We start from the raw sequence: 16954 nt of genomic DNA, 5'->3' as shown, positions 1-16954 counted from the left end.
GGAGTTACAGGTAAGAAACTATTCCCTTGCCTAGATCCATCTGTAGAACTGTTAAAGATTGATGGTGACTCACAGTACCCTTGAGGCAAACAAGTGTGTTTTAGTCTTTTGGCGAAACGTAAATGAAGTCAAGTCTTGGGAGTCCTTGTGTAACAGGATTGAGAAACACATTTTTCAAATCGATCACTGTGAAGTATCGAGCTTCTACTGGGATACTACACAATATTGTCGGCGGGTTGGGAATTAAAGGGAACACAGTATCTACAATATGGTTAAGATGTCTGAAAATCTTGGATAAATCGCCTCGATCCTCTTTTTATCGGATACACTGCTGTATTACACAATGAGACTGATGGCACTAGAATCCCCTGATTCTTCAGTGCTGAAATAGTCTGAAATATACCTTCATCAGCTTCTCGGGACATTGGGTACTGTTTTGCTCTGGGTAAAATTGCTCCTGGTGTAAACTTCATTTTAACCTCCCCTATCCCCTTCAATAAACCCAAGTCATGGGGGCCTGTGGTCCATAAGGCACTCGGCACCTTTTCAAGATCCTCCTGAAAAAATGCTGGTCGCTGCCGCATTCTTTGTGGGACTTCCCTTTTCTCTATCCTTATCCAGTATGTAATGCTCATGAAGAATACTACTTTGTCATTGCTTCGGTCTTCCCTGAACATATCATCAGTTATGTCAGTCAGTCTGTACCCCTCCTCAAGAGCTATCACTGTTCTCCATGGTCTTCCCTCATCGTCTATCCCGTTGAGCATTGCCATTTCTTTTCGTACTATAACTGCTTTCAACTCTATAGGAATAGTCTGTCCACCCTCCTCATCCATAGGTATTTGGTACTGGTACTCCCCCCTACTTTCTCATACCGAAGAAAGACCGAGGACTGAGACCTATCTTGGACTTAGGAGAATTGAACAAGTTCCTCAGGAAGGACAAGTTCAAGATGGTAACTCTCTCAGATCCTTCAGGCCCTCCAGCTCCAGGACTAGCTGGTATCTCTCGACCTCCAGGATGCTTATTTCCATGTGCCAATCCATCTCAAACACAGGAAATACCTGAGGTTCGCAATTGGCGGCTCTCATTATCAATTTTGAGTTCTGCCATTTGGGCTGACCTCCGCCCTGAGGGTCTTCACCAAGCTAATGTCGGTAGTGGCTGCAAGTCTAAGGAGGGAAGGGATCCACGTCTACCCCTACCTGGACGATTGGCTGATCGGAGCTGTATCTTCGGAACAAGCTCAGATCCAGCTAGATTGTCTGCCACTTCCTTCACAAACTGGGCTTCTCCCTCAATTTAAAGAAGTCACAGATTATACCATCACAGAGACTCCAGTTCATTGGAGCGGTCCTGGACACTTCCCTGGGAAAAGCCTCGCCACCAGAGGTGAGGGCTCAAGATATTCTGCAGATGGTCACCAAATTTCAAAATGCCCAACGTTTCCCAGCCTTCGACTTTTTGAGGTTGCTAGGCCTCATGGCATCCGGCATCTTCCTTGTGCCAGAGGCTCGCCTGAGAATGAGATCTCTTCAGTGGGCACTGAGAACTCGGTGGTCGCAATTCTCAGGGAGAATGACGGACCTCCTTCAGATTCCAGACAAGGTGGCTCGAGACCGTCCGTGCTGGGCCTGCCAGAAAAACATCTTGAAGGGGGAACTGTTTTGGCAACCATGGCTGGAGATAACAGTAGTCATGGATGCCTCACTCACGGGGTGGGGAGCCCATACCAAAGACATGACCCTCAGCGGTCGTTGGTCTCCATCGGAGTCCAGACTACATATCAACCTGTTAGAGCTGAGAGCAATCAGACTAGCGCTGAAAGCTTTTCTGCTATCTGTACAGGGGAAAAATGTCCTGATAATGACGGACAACACAGTGGCCATGCACTACCTCAACAAAAGAGGAGGCGAAGGATCACTGCCCCTGTGCAGAAGGCTATGCAGCTCTGGTTTTGGGCAATCCAAGAAGGAATCTCTATCGGCGGTTCACCTAGCCGGAGAGAAGAACTTGACGGCGGATGCTCTGAGCAGGCAGGGCACAGTCTCCCACGAGTGGGAACTAGCTCAGGAAGACCTTCAGGAGATCGCCCTTTGGGGAACCCCTCAAGTGGATCTGTTTGCCACCAGTACGAACAGAAAGTGCGATCTGTTTTGTTCAAGGGAATTTCCCCCGAGAGGAGCTCTAGGGGACGCGTTTGTAGTGGACTAGGAGTTTCCACTCCTGTACGCATTTCCACCAGTCCCTGTCATTCCTCAAATGATCAGGCGGTTGAGAAGATTCCGAAGAACCATGATCCTAATTGCCCCAGACTGGGCCAGGAGAATGTGGTACCCGGACCTTCTGGACATGTCCATCTGCCTTCCAGTTCGTCTTCCACTCAAGGAGAATCTTCTCTCACAGAAGGTTCTCCATCCAAACATCAGAACCCTCAACCTTCACGCCTGGCTTCTGAAAGGTTGAGATACAATGATTGGGACCTCCCTGATGATGTCATGGAGGTGTTGCTTTCGGCCAGAAGGCCAGCAACAAAGTCTTTATACCGCTGCCGTTGGAACAAGTTCTGCAGCTGGTGTAGAGAAGAGAATATCGACCCCTTTTCATGTGGTACACCAATGGTGTTATCCTTTCTACTCTACTTGGCAAATTCAGGCCTTCAAGTTGGCACTATCAAGGGCTATCTCGCAGCGCTATCGATCTTAAAGCGCACTGCAGAGGAGCCTTCGTATTTCAAATTACCCTTAGTAATACAATTTCTAAAGGGATTAACTTATGTCTACCCTCCAAGACCTTTCCAGGTTCCTTTATGGGACTTAAATTTAGTCTTAAATTTCCTGATGGGGACTCCTTTTCGAACCACTCCACTCTTGTTTGCTAAGATTTCTCACCCTTGAAACTGTCTTATTGGTGGCATTGGCATCTGCTAGAAGGGTGAGCGAATTAAAAGCTCTATCTTGTAAACCCCCTCATACAATTTTTCATAAAGACAAAGTTGTCCTACAGGTGAAGCCTCATTTCCTTCCAAAGGTGGTGTCTGAATTCCACATCACTCAGAAAATTACCTTCATTCTATCCGCCGCCCCATCCGGGGAAAGAGGAAGAAAGGCTACATAGGCTGGACCCGAAGCTGGCTTTAAGCTTTTACATCAGCAGGCTTGCTAGGATTAGGCAGGCAGACCAACTGTTCGTAGGTTACGCAGGACACAAATTAGGACTACCGATAACGAAAAAATTTCCAGATGGATTATTTTGGCCATCCTGGAATGTTACAGATTAGCAGGGAAAGAGCCTCCTCAAAATCTTAGGGCTCATTCAACCAAGGGTATTGCAGCCTCCTCTGCCCTCCAAAGAGGGGTGCCGGTTCGAGACAGATGTGCGGCTGCCACATGGCCGTCCGCACATACCTTCACAAGATTTTACAACCTGGATTCCTCCTCTAGTCAAGAGAATAGGTTTGGCAAAGCCGTATTACATTCGGTTCATTCCTAAAAGAAACATGGCGTTTTACTCCCACCTCCAATTGCACACCACTGCTATGGGAGTCTATCAAAGATGAGGAATACGTCGGAGGACACAATCCCTTCGAAGAACAAGTTACTTCTTACTTTGTAACGTTCTTTCGATGGGATGTTCCTCCGATGTATTCCTTATCGCCCCTCCCATCCATCCCCTGCAGTAATACTTCCCTTGTGGTTGCAGCTTACGCTCCTTCAAAGTCAATAACCAATTAATACAACTGTTAATGTCAAAACGGAACTGAGCAACGGACGCTGCGCAAATCTATTTATACACGTGATGGCGTCGATGCAGAGGCCGTCGAGGGACATCGGCTCGAGGGACGTCGATGCGCAGCGCCCTCTACTGAAAAAAAATGTCCTCTTACCAGCCAAGAATCGCGAATTCCACCACTCTGCTGGCAGGTTATAATTGTCACCAATGGGAGCAAGTAGCTGCCCTCATTGCCTCTGCACCAGAACCACTAAAAGGCCAGTTAGCCCAGATTGCGTCGGAGGGTGGATCGGTGTCCAGGTGCATTCTGAAAGCGACCTTTGACGCAGCAGATAATGCAGGCCGGCTCATTGCAGAGAGCACTCATCAAGAGACACGCTTGGCTGAGACAGCCAGGGTTCAAACCTGAGACCCAGGCTACTCTTATCGACATGCCGGTGGAACCGAATGTCTTGTTTGGGAAAGCGGTAGAGGTGGCACTCAAAACTGCCAAAGAAGAATACGATACCCTAAATTCCCTTGGACAATTAACTAACAAACCCACGAACCAAAGAGGGAATAATAATTTTCGTCGCTCATGCGGCCAAAATTCCCAGAGGGGTTCTAATTACTCACAGGGGCAGGGTAAATCATGAGGTGGAAACCAACAGACTACCCAAAGTTACACCACCTCCTTCTTCTAACACTGCTTGCTAATCTATGCACAGCATGTGATCTAAGCAGATTTCACAAGCCTCAGAAGGGATACATTACTCACCATAATCGTATTTCTGATGCTTGTATCTGCTTAGATTCACATGCGCCCGCCCTTCCTCCCCTCTGAGAGAAGGCACATGGATGCTTGTAGTCTTATCTATCTTATCTGCTTGGATACTCTGTACTCGCGCTACTCCTCATGCTACCTCATGTCAGAAAAAATACAATCTGAGGGTCCTACACGCATGAGGAGTCATGGGTACAGTGGACGTCACACTAGGGATAGTATTACTGGCACGCCCTAGGTCGACGCCCATTTTCAAGTTTAAAAAAACAAACTGTAATACTCTGCAGCTTCCACTAGATGTCGGCCTATGCACAGCATGTGAATCTAAGCAGATACAAGCATCAGAAATACGATTACGGTGAGTAATGTATCCCATACAGCTCAAAATGCTCCATACGTTGCGAAATGCCAAGTACATACGTTCAATCCATAATTACAATTGGAAGCAATAAAAGCAGCATTTGGAAAAACATACTTGGTCAAACGAAGTGTGTGCCTTAACCCCTACAGTGCCATGGGCGAGAGATCTTGTCCTTGGAATTGCACACGCAGTGCCAGGGACGAGATAGCTTGCCATTTTTGGCACCTTATTTTGAGCGATCCCTGCAAAGCACGGATCACTCAAACTGTAATCCAACCCCCGGGCTATGTGAGGGGAGGGCTGGATTACCTTCAGTTTCACGTCGGCGTGCGTAAAGCACTTCGGCGTGAAAGTAATTTTCACCACAGCAGCCATTTCGGGCTGCTGCGGTGAAAACAGAAGGTGAGTGTTAACCTTTCTCCGCCTCGACCTCTGGCTGTATTTCAAGCCGGAGATCGAGGCAGGTATCGTTGGAAAGGGGAGATTCTCCCCTTTACAACGATTCCTATTGTGTGGCATTGCTGCCCGCGGATCAGGCGTGGGATCTGTGGGCAGCAATGCCACTGGATCAATACAGATCCGTTTGTGACGCGGGAAGGGGGGGCTGCTTACTAGGTAAGCAGCCCCCTTCCCCCCCGTGGCCCCAAAACATGGTGCCATAGCGTGAGGTACCTTTTTCGTCGGGACACGTGTGGGGACGCGGGAAGGTAGGCCATGTGTTGTTGGTGGTGTGTTTTGGTGGGTGGCCAGAGCGAAATGTCTGAGAATTGTCTTCATTTCCAGCCAATTTCTGAGACATTTCCCTGTGTCCACTCACCGAAACAGGTCGCCAACAACAGATATCATACCTTCTCACGTTCCCACAGGAGTCCCGATGAAAAAGCTACCTCACATGTGTGGGTGCACCTACCGGGGGCGCAAAAGGAAAAGGGTAACCCGCTGGTAACCCCAAGCCTTTCGCCACAGCACAATTTGTTCATGTGGGCAACCTACAGATTTGGGCCTAGGGTGTCGAAGCCAGCAAGGAAAACAGGGAACCCTATGCATTTCCCAAAAGAGGACACCCGTGGGGATCCAGAGGTCTGCCTTGCGCAAATTGCCCCAGTTTTTATAAGCCACAATCCCCGACAAAGTATGATATTTGGTGAGGAAAAAACACAATGTTCACTTTGTCTGGGGTTCTGGGTAATAAATCCTGGGCCGCTTCGCGCAAATCATACCTCTGCGGATTCCCACGGGTGTCCTCTTTTCGGAAATGCATGGGGTTCCCTGTTTTCCTTGGTGGCTTGGACACCCGAGGCCCATATCTGTATGGTGTGCGGAGAAAGTGTGAATTTCAGGTGTCAAAACAGACTTGGGGTAATCTGTATTTTAGGCTTTCCTCTTGGCGCCCAGGTAGGTGCACCCACACATGTGAGGTACGTTTTCATCGGGGCACCTGTGGGAACGCGGGACGGTAGGCCATGTGGTGTTGGCGGCGTGTTTCAATTGGTGAGCCAAGTGAAATGTGCGGAAAATGCGTTTTTCTTCCCCACATTTCGGAATTTGCGGGGGTGTCTGGGTAATAAATTCTGGGCCGATGTGCACAAATCATACCTCTGCGGATTCCCACGGGTGTCCTCTTTTCGGAAATGCATGGGGTTCCCTGTTTTCCTTGGTGGCTTGGACACCCGAGGCCCATATCTATATGTTGCGCTTGACTGGAGAAAGTGTCAAATTCAGGTGTCGAAACAGACTTGGGGTTACCTGTGTTTTAGGCATTCCCCTTGGCGCCCAGGTAGGTGCACCCACACATGTGAGGTACCGTTTTCATCGGCACACCTGTGGGAATGCGGGAAGGTATAACATTTGTTGTGTTTGTGTGGTTTTCATAACGTTTTGACCCATTTGCTGGTGCCCTTTGTCACACAACCCTTTCATTTCCCAAATGTGACCTACATTTAGTCGCTGCTTTAGGAACCATACACTTTTGTAACCTGCACAAGTCACCTACCCTTGAAAAGGTCTGCCTGTGCTCTATCAAAAAAGTGTGCTTGCCGGTCCTCACCACATTGGTTTTCCCGATTTACACATGCAAAGTGCATCTGTTCAGGCCGTGAGCGTAAAACTCCTGTGTACCATGGCTCAGTGTCTGGCTTGTGGTATTGCTTGTTTTGTAAAACACTACAAAAAATGTGTGCTTTCCTAACTGCAAGAGTCGGGGGGGGGGGGGGGGGGATGTAGCGGAGCATTGCTTTTCTCAAAATTCATAGAAGCCATTGCCGTACCAAGCCAACCATGTCCAACACATACCTTTTTTTTCGGTCATGTTCCCGCTTTTCCCCCAATCTATGGCATTTTCCCCTACCTAGTGTTTGCCTGACCTACGCAAATCACCCCTTCCTAAACTTGGAATTTTGTCTACTTTTCAAAAATATATGCTTTTCTGTCCTCCAATTCGGCTTTTCTCCCATTCCGTCCATGCATGTCCAATTGGCAAAAATTGCCAAAATCGGCTACCTCTTACAAAACAGTTGATAACCACATCAAAAAAATTTTTCCACTCAACCTGTTCTTGAAAGCAAGGGTATTGGGGAATTCAGCACAGCAAACCATTTCTTCCTAGCTCTTACAAGGAAAAAACCACAGGCTTCATTGTACATCATTTTATTGGCATTTTTTGAAAAAACCCAAAATTTTCGCCCTTTTTGCTTATTTTCTCTCACCCCCTCCTACAGCAACCTAGGATTCCTGGGTGGCATTACGACCGCCTACATGTCGGAAAAAAAGGAGCCAAATTTGGCCGAGCTATCATGTAACATAAAAGTTATAAGCCATTGAATGGCCACATACCGAAATCACCAAAAAAGGCCCTGGCACGGGGGGGGGGGGGGGGGGGGGAATACCCATGGCAGTTGGAGTTAAAGTCCACTAGTGTGGTGGAAAACGTTGTTAATTCCATTAATAAAGACATGCTGAATCTAGCTGAACTTTCTCTGCGGTTAAATTCAGCATGTGTTTATGAAGGGGAATTAACATTGTTTTCCATCATATTGGTTGGTATAAATCTGCATTTAGCACTTTTGGACTTTAAGACAAACGTTTCTTTCCGGTTTGACTTGTATATTTTTCCGAATGGCACTTGCATTGCTTCCAATTGTAATTGTGGATTGAATGTATGCACTTGCCATTTCTCACCTTACCTTATGAAGCATTTACATCTGTATGTCTGTTTTTACTGTCTTTTGCCTGACAGTGATTTATTTTTAATAATTAATTTTTTAAAATTATGTAACAAATGTGTTTACATGAAACTATTAATAAACTATTGAATTTCTTCCCTGTCGTGATGTACACGACTTTAAAATTAGTAGATAGCTACTAAGTGTATATTTAATCTGATCCTTCTCTCCTTTAGTTGTTGTTTAATCAGTTTCCCCTAGTTTGAAGGATTTATGGGGAACCCCTACCTTATTTTTTTGTTCCAGTAGAGAATTCAACAAGTGCAGCTTTGGGGACAAAGGATAGAAGTGCACTAAGATGTTATGAAATAAAATGGCCATAGAAGAATAATTAACATGAAATCCAATAATGCCCTGACCCACAAGGGCACTGGTAAACCTATACTACAGCAATTCTGGGACCTCTATTCCTTGCATTGGGAATACTAAACAGAAAACATTTGTCCAAACGAGTAATAAACTATCCCCAATTCCCAGTAAATCATGACCAGTCTGGTGATCCACCTATCACATTTTCCGCTTTTATTCTGAACATTTGAAAACGTGGTAAAACGTTTTGACAGTGTTCCACTTTCTGAGTTGTTTACTGTATTGTGCAGTGACAGGGTTGATCATAAATGTTGAATATTTTTTCAGAGGCATCTTATTTCTGACCATAAATACCAAAGAGGGGTGTTCCCATCATCTGATAGCATACTTGCATTTTTTGGCATCACAGTACAGACATGTTTCAAATTGAACAGGATTCTAAAGTATCACAAATTCCTCAGCCGCTGTTGTACTGTGTAAACCACATCACAATAAAAAATATTAATATGACTTAAATAATTGTATTCAGTGCTAATGTATTGTCAGTTAACCTACCAGAATCAGTATGAAGGTGTTCCCCCATAGAGAAATCAAGTTCACTATTGTATATTCAGTCTGATGTTTCTCTTGATGATTCAACCTAGTACCCTATGGCAACTCAGCCAATCTCTGATAGCTGTCTGTGCTAATGGCCAATTCTATGGTCTCACATCTAGACTTGCTAACACCCAGCTACATTTTATATATTAGACTAAGGTTGCCTTCTGCTGTTGCCTGCAGCAAGTCTGAATTCATGCTGTTTTCTGCACAGATGATTAACATAATTCCAGGTCCCCTCTCTCAGATGCCATTGTGGCCTCTAAGTCTGTGCTTCTCTTCTGCTTTCCTTCTCTCTTCCTCCTGGTATCCCATCTGCATCACGTTTGATATGTACATAAATAGATGCTGAAAAACCAAAGAGAGAATCAATGTAAACTTCTAGAAAAACACCTTAAAATGGATGTGTGAAATACAACAAATGGCATTCATAAAATGTTTTCTGTTTTTAATATTTGTTTAGTGTTTAACTGTGTTCTCATTCCAAAAAAGGAAAATAAAATCCACATACAAGTAGAATGCCATTCATAAAATCCATACAAAAAACACGGTTGTTTTTTTGTGTATTGGTTTGCAGTAAACCTTTCACAAAATAAAAAAAGTAAATATTCAAAATTAATTGCATGTACAAAACACATTAAAAAGATCATAAATCCAAATTCCTTTCAAACGACACCATCAGCCATATGTAACCTAAAAGGAATTTACCTTTACATGTTTTTCTTCAAGTTACGTGTTTGCTTAACCGATTCTATTACTGCTAAAACTGAGGATATCTGTTCTCCATTCATTATGCTTAGCCAGAATTGGTCAGTTAGAATCTGGGAATAACTTCAAATAAACTTCACAAACATCCCATTCTGTTTTCTTTTTATGTTCCGTAAATAAAGGTTTCCATATTTCTACAATTCCCTTGCACGGGTAGAAATAAGGATTTGTGTAAAAAGATCTAAAAGCAGCTCCTGTGTATCTGGCATCACCCAGTAAGTAGGAATTTACTTTGGGGAACCAGGAGCTAGTACATAACGGGTTGGAAATCTAACTTCCACACATGGAGCAAACTATAAACGCATTTCCATTATATCTGTCCCGTTCTAGTTTAAATGTCTTCTAGATAAGTTCTAATGCTCCTTCAGCATTCCCAAACACAAAGATTTAGAATCACATAGGTATGTTCCTATAGGACAAGTTGGCATGGGGAGTCAAAAGTAGCTCATGGGGGCTGTTAGAATCGAACTATCCAGGCTCTACTATGCGACAAGCAGGCGCTAAATAGCTCCCAAATCTTGGACATTTCAAACCCTGCTATTGACTTAGAGCCTACAATCTCTTTGCTCTAATTGAATGCCTCTAATAATAACCCTGTAGTGCCAATGTGCCTAATAGATCAAATCTAAAATGTAAAAATATCTTCCTATATTGTTTGCTAGGAAACTGAAATATATCGGTAGACTGCCAGCCCACGTGTTGATTTTGCATACTCTTTAACATTTCTGTATTGCTCCACTCTGCTTTTGTTTATACTGCAGTCTAAATCTAGAAGTTTAAAAAACAACATTCTGATTTATCAATTAGGGCCTGTTTATTACTGCAAGCATCCTTCAGTAGTTTTTTTACATTGTTTCTCAAAATGTATCAAAACCCTATCAGAATTCAACTCTAAAATCCTTATAAAACAATACACAGTAAACATAGTTGTAACATTTTAGCATAGATGCTTATTTTCTTCCATAAAACCAAATATTTTAGGCAGATTAGCCCTAGTTCTTTAAGTATCATCACAATAGGAACTGCAGAAGGAAGATTACCTTTCCACAACAAACCCTGCATTCTTTCTAATCTGGCCCATTTGTATAAATAACTAACCTCTAGGCCATATGTCAGAGTTGGGATACCTTTAATTTTATGTAAAGTAAACAAAAGTTATCATAGACCATCTACAGAATGTGTTTTTATTTGCGCTTCCAATGCAATGGCTGCTATCCCTAGTCAATCAAACAAACGTGCTTCACTATGTAAACTATGAATTGGAAAACCAATAGCTGTCCAACTTTTTACCTGCTTAATGACTCCACCTCCTTTTAGTTTCCAATTACATTTTGGAAACCTGTCCCCAAGCTAATCACAACTGATTTATTTGGGCTGATTAGTAGATTTTGGATCCTAAATCTTGATAAAGTTGTGAGCGCATTAGATAATCCTAATCGGGTGTAGTTTAGCAAAATCATTTCAATGGCATAAGCAAGCCATCTAATATGTTCCCCTAATTTTGGGGGAGATGAAGGAATATTATTTAAAACCACATTGAAATCAAATACACATAAATTAAATAGACGAGGAGCTAGTAGACATCCTTGTCTTAGTCCCTTGAAAGTCAAAGTCTCTGTGGCACTGCCCATTTTCAATTTCATCTAACTTGGATCTGGATGGTCATGAGGTAGAATTCAACTTTTGCGAGATGCCTCTAAGAATAAACCAAATTGATCATTTGTGCCAAAAGATCACTCTATGAACCATAATGAAAGCAGCAGTCAAGTCAATGCATGATGCTTGAACTTCTGAACTATTCTTCCCCCCCCCCATGCCTGACTCTGTATTATATTTTTTTAAAGAATCAATTTAGCAATGTGCCCATCTGTTTCCTGACACCCTTTTGCAATTGAGTGAGTCTTCCAGTTTGCAAAGCCCATTCATTTAAATCATTCAATAGAGTATTGGCAAACTCTTTAATCGCAGAGGTCTAAATCTATAGGTCTTTAATTTATAGCTACATGCCTATAACCCTTCTTGAAGATGGGCACAATATACGATGTATGCCAAGATTTAGGCATTATGCCAATTCTGTTAATGGTTTTAAATAACTCTTGTAAGAGAAATGCCCATAGCTTAGAGGTGCCCTTGAAGGTTAGATTACTTGGACCATCCGGGCCAGCCGCCTTGGATTTTTTTAAATGGTTGTATCCTTCCTCCAGTGGCCTGAAATTTTTTTAAAAAAAAGAAAAATCGAAAATAAAAACAACCAGCCCATTTTGGTAGTGGTAATAATCACTCTGGAAGACTTATCTTCCTCATTGCCATAACATTTTCCGAAAATGAAATGCGATAACCAATCGGATCTCTCGATGTGATTGTGCATGTGTTTGAAACTATTCTCCTGTTTTAATAAAACACCAGAAGTCACCTGTCCGAATTTCTAGCATGTCCTTCTGTAATTCAATCATATTCCGCTTCACCCAATTATATTTTTGCTTCAATTTATGGCTGCAGACTCTGGTATTCCTCCTTCTTAGACTATTGCTCGTAGTTTCCTCTGTAACTCACTCATTTCTCACATGATTTCTATGTAAACAAGATGAAGATCATTTTTGCCCATGTTCAACAGTCTTATTCTAGAAGGCAGAAAGATCTTGAAGGATAAATCTACCACTTTGGTATATTTCATTAATGAATCAAAAGAAATTGGTTGCCCTTTGAACATTACTTTCAGTTGTTTATCAAAGATTGCATTATATCTGTCAACATTTATTGATATTTAAAAGTGAGACTCCATATCATGAGAAGCTCTTATCATTGGTGCCATAGTGAGGATTAGGCAACAATGGTCACTTTCATATTTTTAATGGTCAGAGATGTCGGACCACAAACATGTATATTTCTGAGGCTTGTTCAATCTGCCTAGAGCACATGCTGTGCATAGGTTGACATCTAGTGGAAAATGGAGAGTATTAGTTTGTTTTTCGAAACTCGAAAAGGGGCGTCGAACTAAGGCGTGCCAGTAATACTATCCATAGTGTGACGTCCACTGTGCCCATGATCCCACACGTGTGTAGGACCCTCCGATTGTTTTTTTCCACCATACTTGTTGGAAGCATAATCACGAAGTTCCCTTGGCTTTAGCCATTTATCAATATTACTACATTTGCCCAGTTTCTCCAACCCTACGCTTAAGATAGACGCCGGTGAATTGAGACTGAGGAAAACAGCCGTCGAGACTACACAATGGACTTTGGGCCTAGGAAGGCCTCTGCCTTGTTTAAGTAGGGAGAGTGTGGGGGAATGGGGGTGGGCACGCGCACACACGCGCCCGCTGCCAATTAGTTACATATGGAGAGTACTCCCTTTTAAATTCTGCACTAACTGTAACCGTAAGTTTCGCCGGGTAGACAAACACAATATGTGTAACTTGTGTCTCCCACAAGACCATGCTGGGGCTAATTGTAGAGCTTGTAGGCTCTTAAAGGCCAAGACACTCAAGGACCGCTCGACGAAGCGCAGGGCCCACTACGCCAGGCAGCTAGAGGCCATGGACGCAGTGGGTTCCTTCAGTGATGGCAGCGATGCCGCCTTATCGGACGTGAGGGCACAGGGGTGATGTCGGGCACCCACGTGCAAGCCCCCGACCTCAGAGGACTGACTGATTCAGTTATGGGGACAACACCCAGCGGCAAGAGCACAACACACACCTTCCACCAAACACACTAACCATAGCCAAGATTCGACATGTATGTCGAGCGATCGGCAAAAGAAGGCATCGAGAGAGCGGTCGGCTGATTCGGTGTCCTCTGGCCATTCCAGGTAACGTTCGCCTCACGACACACAGCAACCGTCCTCGGTTGCAAAAGGTGCCACATTACCAAAAGTCATTGAGGCCCGATCGTCAGACAAATCCGACCTCTTCCCCCCCAGGTAGCACGTTCAACATCTGCTTCCGAGATTCAAGGTCCCTCTTCCAAGACTCCCAAATCTCATGGTGCCACCTCTGAATCTTGATGCCAAGCGTCGAAACATTCAGCAAACCCTAAAGGTTTAGGAAAACATTCCTCTAGTCATGGGGGGGTGGGAAACAAAAAAAAAAAACCTCAGAACATCAGGTTCACAAGGGAAAAGAAAATTCCAAGGTTCCTAACCCTGTCACCAAGGAAAAGACTGTTCCTCCCACTCCCCAGGATATGGGCATGGATGAGGAACCACAGCAAGAAAGGTCATTCCCAGTTCCAAGCAATGGAACTCAGAGGTCATTGATGGGGTAATGAGGAGGATGTCCTTTTTTTTTTGTAGATTTCAATGAAAAGTACCATAATTATTTCCATAGCTATCTAAGCACACTAGCTACCTCTGCCCTTTCGGGAACCAAAGACCCTCCACCCCCTACTAAGAGGCTCCGTTCTGAGACTCCAGTTCATGGTTTGGTTTCAGACCCTTCTATAATTCAGCCTTACCAGACATATGGTGAGGAGTCAGAAATACAGATGCTGGAAGACCAGACAGGGGTTGATTACTATGGGAATGAGGACCAGGAAGAGGAAGATGAGCTGGAAGCCTACAGTCTTGACTCCCCTATTCCGAAGGATCACCCAGTGAATGACTCAACGGTTGATAATCATCCATTACTGAATGAGGTGCTAGTTAAAGCTGCAGCCCATTTTCAGATAGACACACAGGTGTCCAAGAAGATAGAGATTTAGCAGAAGAAATCCTAGGGGACAGGAAATCCATTGCCCAAGCTATCACCATATTGAAATCAATCCAGTGCAGTATTGATCCTTCTCTGATTACCCCTATTCTTACTCGGGCAGTTAATCCACAAGTAGAAGAACTACGTAGGGACGCTCCCTCCGATCCCTTATACATAAGGGGTCAGTTAAAGCCCGACTCATTGGTAGTAACAACCACCAGAAAGAGGGCGGGCACACCACTAGCTTCTTCAGAAGCACCCCCTACAAAGAGATCAAGAAAATATATGCTCTGGGGAGGAAGGTGGCATCCACGTCACCATATCAGGCACGTATTGCCAACAAAACCACTCTGCTAGGAAGCTACAATTGGCACCAATGGCAAGAAGTAGCTGCCCTAATAGCCTCTGCACCTGAACCACTAAAGGGCCAGTTGGCCCAAATTGCATCAGAGGGGAAGATCTGTGTCTGGATGCATCCTTAAGACAAACTTTGATGCCGCAGATAATGCAGGGAGATTAATAGCAGAAGGCACAGTAATAAAACGCCATGCTTGGCTAAGACAATCCGGGTTCAAGCCCGAGACCCAAGCCACCCTCCTAGACATGCCGGTAGAGCTGAACGCCCTAATTGGGAAAGCAGTGGAAGAAGCACTTAAGATGGCTAAGGACGAATACAAGACCTTAAAATCCCCCGGCCAGCTGACAAATTAGCCCTCAGATCAAAGGGGAAATAATACTTTTCGTCGCTTTCGCGGCCAAAGCACCCAGAAGGGTTCCAACTACTATCAGAACCAAGGAACCTCATGAGGCAGCAATCAATCCCAGGCTACTCGGGGTTTCACCAGAGGCCAGTGCAGGGGCTGCTCTAGGGGTAGAGGCAGCCCCGTTGGAGGTGGTACGCCAGCCAATAAACAGTGATGATCCGCTCTGGGTCCCTTCCCATGCATCCCCAGTAGGGGGCACATTTCCACCTTCACCCACGCATGGGAAGGGATCACTTCGGACAGATGTATGCTGTCCACAGTGTCCGCAGGATACTGTATAGATCTACTAGAACGCCCCGCAACCATCCTCCAAGACAGAGTACACTCCTTGGAGCACCAAAGAATCCTCCTCGAGGAGATCACCATTCTTCTTGCAAAGGACGCAATAGAACTTGTCCCGGGCAACCAGGTAAACAAGGGTATTTATTCAACCTACTTCCTTGTGCCAAAAAAATATCTAACGATGCGCCCAGTATTAGACTTGCGCCCTGCAAACAAGTATGTCAAGCCACAAAATTTCTGCATGACAACTCTAGCAACACAACACTCCTACTAAAAAAGGGGGATTACACGGCAACATTGGATATGAAAGATGCCTATTTTCATATTTCCATGTTCTCAGTGCACAGAAGGTTCTTGCGTTTCAAGATGGGCAGCCAGCACTACCAGTTCAAGGTGCTGCTCTTCGGAATAGCCTTGGCTCCAAGGGTATTCACCAAGGTACTGGTGGTGGCATACCTACTCAGGGAGGCAATCCTGGTGTACCCTTACCTGGATGACTGGCTCATCGCAGGGGAAACCCCAGTAATTTGCAGATTAAACATTCAAAGAACAATCAACCTCCTCTTCCAATTGGGCTTCTCCATCAACGAGAAGAAGAAAGCACCTCAAAACAGTTCCTAGGAGCTGTCCTAAACAGAGGGGTTGGCCTTTCCATCAGAGGAAAGAATTTGAAATCTGTTGCTGCAAATTCCTCTATCAGTCCGGTAGCCAAATAAGGGTACGCAAAACGATGTGTTTGCTAGGCATGATGGCATCTTGCATGTACCTGGTTCCCGATGCACGCCTGCGTCCCATCCAGGAATGGTTGGCGAAACAGTGGTCTCAAGCAAGTGGTCAGTGGGACGATCTAGTGGTCCTTTCACCAACACTAATAGTCTTCGCTGGTGGACAAGAGGGAATCTTACAAAGGGGAAACCCTTTTACGATCCAGAGATACAAGCCGCCGTCACAACAGACGCCTCCCTTGCAGGGTGGGGAGCTCACTACCTTCACCACAGAGCTCAGGGTCTCTGGTCTCACACAGTGGCTCAGAACCACATCAATCTGCTAGAACTTCTGGCAGTCTTCAGATCCTAACAGACAGCACGACGGAGATGTTTTACCTAAACAAACAAGGGGGCACTCGTTCACCAAATCTGTCCAAGCTTGCCCAGAAAATCTGGAAATGGGCACTCAGACAGAATATTTACCTGTCATCCCAACATGTTCCAGGGGATCTCAATTCACTAGCAGACGCTCGGAGCAGAGATTCCCCTCCCAGAGGAACACGAGTGGCGATTACACAAAAGTCGCAGAAGATCTCTTCTCTCAGTGGGGTTTGCCCACTATAGACCTATTCGCCACAGGTGAAAACAGACAATGCCCAGACTTCGCATCCAGGTTCCCCCAGACTCCAAGGGGAACGCGCTCTGGATTAATTGGTTAGGGATGTTTGCCTACACTTTTCCACCAACCCCTCTGATGAGGAAG

General features: G+C 44.8%; 1 protein-coding gene across 1 annotated transcript in view; it reads right to left on the bottom strand.

Moving 5' to 3' along the window:
• Positions 1–7738: 7738 nt before the first annotated feature.
• The window catches only part of LOC138526814 (neuroglobin-1-like), a 255568-nt gene continuing 246352 nt past the window's right edge, over positions 7739–16954 (bottom strand). The window contains exon 5 of the mRNA XM_069637512.1: positions 7739–9331. Coding sequence (XP_069493613.1) covers positions 9227–9331 — 105 coding nt within the window. The 3' untranslated portion in view covers positions 7739–9226. The remainder of the gene's footprint in view (positions 9332–16954) is intronic.

Source organism: Ambystoma mexicanum, chromosome 14, assembly GCF_040938575.1.
Source record: "Ambystoma mexicanum isolate Mex_15411 chromosome 14, UKY_AmexF1_1, whole genome shotgun sequence".
NCBI classification, from domain to species: Eukaryota; Metazoa; Chordata; class Amphibia; order Caudata; family Ambystomatidae; genus Ambystoma; species Ambystoma mexicanum.
This window is presented reverse-complemented; position numbering and strand designations above follow the sequence as displayed.